The 3185-nt window shown below is 41.2% G+C and overlaps 1 protein-coding gene across 1 annotated transcript; it reads right to left on the bottom strand.

Moving 5' to 3' along the window:
• Nucleotides 1-1530: 1530 nt before the first annotated feature.
• On the bottom strand, nt 1531-2736 carry LOC124819975 (zinc finger protein ZAT10-like). The gene has a single exon (XM_088095808.1). The coding sequence runs from the start codon at nt 2595-2597 to the stop codon at nt 1833-1835; it is 765 nt and encodes a 254-aa protein (XP_087951934.1). The 5' UTR covers nt 2598-2736; the 3' UTR covers nt 1531-1832.
• Between the last annotated feature and the right edge of the window lie 449 nt (nt 2737-3185).

Here is a 3185-nt window from a genome sequence, read left to right as displayed (position 1 = left end):
TGTACACACATTAGCGGAGTACACTAATTTGATGGAAAGAAAGTATATATTATAAGGAGATGTGGTGAATGGAAAAATATGGGCTAAGGAAGGAGCAAAAACGTATGAGTTTGGATTAGCATAGAGTATAATGGTATAGAATATGTGTGAGTGAAGAGCGTGTTTGGAGGAACCGACTTTGACAACACGACACGCATGTAGCATAGGATTCACACTCCTTCAAGTCACAACTTCTTAATTCAACCCCATCGTTTCGATTCTACATAGACACATAACGCGTGAGGATCATACGCTTTTGCATCCCAAAGAAACCATCGAAAATTATATAAGTTCCTCACAAACAACACAACTAATTAATTAATAATTAAGGTAGCTCGGTTGAATGCATTATCACTACTACACTGTACCACACGTTGAAGCATTCTCCACACGTCTTGCCAGATAAAACTCCCTCATACTGCCTCCAATCGATTGCTTTAATGATATTACGATTACTTTGAATGAAACAAAAGAAGTACGCTGAATATTTAAAAGGACGAGAAGGAATTACCGAAGAATAAAAAAAAAAGAGATAATTCTGAAAGCTTTATATTATTAATTGTGAAAGGATGAGTGAGAGAGCAGTAGGTATGTTGCCTAATACAAGATTCTGGAGAGTGGATAGATAGAAAGAGGTTTTATTAATTAGTGGGTGGATGGATTTACCAACCCAATAAGAAGTGTCCTTAGCCACATAATAAAGCGGTTGCAAATTTGGTATGATGATACCAACATGTGCATTAAAGGCAGCAGTAACCACATGGGAGGGGAGGGTTTCGGTTCAACCCACATTGCCCTAACATCATCGCATCGGGTGTGGCTAGCCTTTCATTACTATTTTTTTATTTTGTTATTATGTCATTATTATCTCATTGCACAACTAAATTCTAGATCTTTATGCCAGATATAGAGGAGTTGTGTGGGATTAATTAGCGAAATTAAATGTGAGGAAGTGAGTGTCAATAAATACAGTTGATAGAAGGTGTGGAGAAAGAAGATAAACTAAATTAACAAAAAAAAATTGGTTCCTCCTGTCCCTGCGTTGTTCACGCGGCCTCCAGTGATATTTACGGGCCCATCTTATTATTTTATTACACAAAGACCTTGACTTAATCCATTCTTAAGCACTTGTCAATTAATATGGGTTGCAGTTATACCACCCACCTTCGATACACTTCTGTATTTGTATTATTATTATTATTATCATTAACTCCATAGAAAAGGTCCAAATTAATTTCTGAATTTAGACGTGTGTCTTGCCTAGTCTCACCATCTTTAATCAACGTGGTCTAAATTCACTTTTTTTTTCATTTCCTGTGGATATTATCTTTACATGATAATACAAAAACAGGCAAGTCAAGATTATATTGTTTAATTTTCTTCTAACAATTTTCTTCGAATATGACCGGTGATACAATTGAATGGTTGATGAGAGAATTAATTTGAGTATATAAACAACTTAAATTCATACACCAATGGAAGAAGTAAATGTATAAGAATGATGAGAAATCACTTGTATTCATTTTTAACGTAAATGATATTTTACTGATAAACGAATTTGTCAGATTACATCAATGACAAAGAAGAGTCCAAAAGCAATGAACAAATTTTATCTGTACAGATGAGCAGAAACAAAATCCGAACCTAATCCCAACCCAATCCTTCCTAAACAGAAGAAAATAAAAATAAAAATAACAAATGGAAATTAAACTAATTGGTTACGATTCATATTCACCAGACCGGCAAATTGAATTACAATCAAATTCAAATAAACATTTCTTGGGTGAACCAAGCTACGCCTTTTGATCATCACCGTCGTGGTCGTCCCCCGAAAACAAACGCGCCTTCTTGGCTGCGGTTATTGGCAACGGGCTTTCCACCTCTTGCTCGTCGCCTCCGCCGACTTTCTTCCTGAAGTCGAACCCCACCGGCGGCCAGAATTCCGTGAGCGGCGCCGGAAGGTTCAGGTCGATCCCACGGAGCGTGTGGGAGGAGGCAGCAACGCCGCCAACGCCGTCGGAGGAGGAAGTGAGGGCGTTGCTGTTACTGTGGTGGTTTCCACCGTCGTAGTGGCAGCGCTTGTGGCCACCCAGGGCCTGTCCGGTGGGGAAACTCTTGTGACAGATGGAACACTCGTGCATCCTTCCGCCGCCGGCGGTGGAAGCGGTGACGCTGTCGCTGGCGACGGCGGAGACAGAGGTAGATTCCGACGAGGACTTGCGGTGGCTGGCCTTGTGTCCACCGAGCGCTTGATAAGAAGGAAAAGCCTTGTTGCAAACGGTGCACCTGTGGGATAACTTGAGCGGCGGTGACGGTTCTTTCTGAGACTCCGAGTGTTGAGTTTGGCGGTGGGAGGAAGTGTTGGTGTTGTTGCCGCCCTGCGCGAGCATGATGAGGCAAAGAGCGAGATACTCTTCCTCGGTCTCAAAACGGGGTCGTTTCGATCGCTTCCTTTTAGACCAAGGCTCGCGGAACTGAAGGTCAAGCTCCTCCTCTTCTTGATAGGCACGGAAGGGAGCGGCGGGCGCTGTTGGAGAATTCAAAGCCTCCAAAGCCATTAATGAAGGAACCCTAAATTGAAATACGATGATTGGAGGTAGTTTTTGGTTAGGTGTGTGTAGTCCGAGATAGCAGAGAGTTATAGGAGTGTGTGTGAGAGAGGTAGTTTAGTGGATGAGGAAGTGGGTGTGAGAATAGAGGGTGTGGTGTTTATATAGGGATGAAAGGATATGAGTTGGTGCTATGATGGAAAGAGAGTGAAGTCGGTCAACTAAAGAGCGAGGGGATTCACTTGGATGACTTTTTCCAAGTCAAAGCTGCGTTACGTAATACGTCTGTCTGCGTTTATCTTTACCCTTTTTCTGTTTCGGTGTATGCACATTCATTGCCCCACACACACACTAACCCAAGCCAAAAATCTATCATCACTCCTTCACAACCTTTAGTATTTCCACATATGTGCTAATTTAATCTGCGTGATACTATTGCCAATAGTTTAATATTTTAGATAACACCCAGTTTAAGTATGTAGTTAAGGCTTCTAAATATTAATTAAATTGCGTACGAGTTCACATCCTTATCCCAGATATATATGCATATGGAATGTGATTCGGAAGGAAGCATGAGAAATTAGACATATGAGTGTT

The sequence above is a fragment of the Vigna umbellata genome, chromosome 8 (assembly GCF_029865625.1).
Source record: "Vigna umbellata cultivar VRB3 chromosome 8, Vumbellata_1.0, whole genome shotgun sequence".
In the NCBI taxonomy this organism is placed as follows: Eukaryota; Viridiplantae; Streptophyta; class Magnoliopsida; order Fabales; family Fabaceae; genus Vigna; species Vigna umbellata.
Note: the sequence above shows the minus strand (reverse complement) of the source record. Positions and strands in the feature narration are given on the sequence as shown.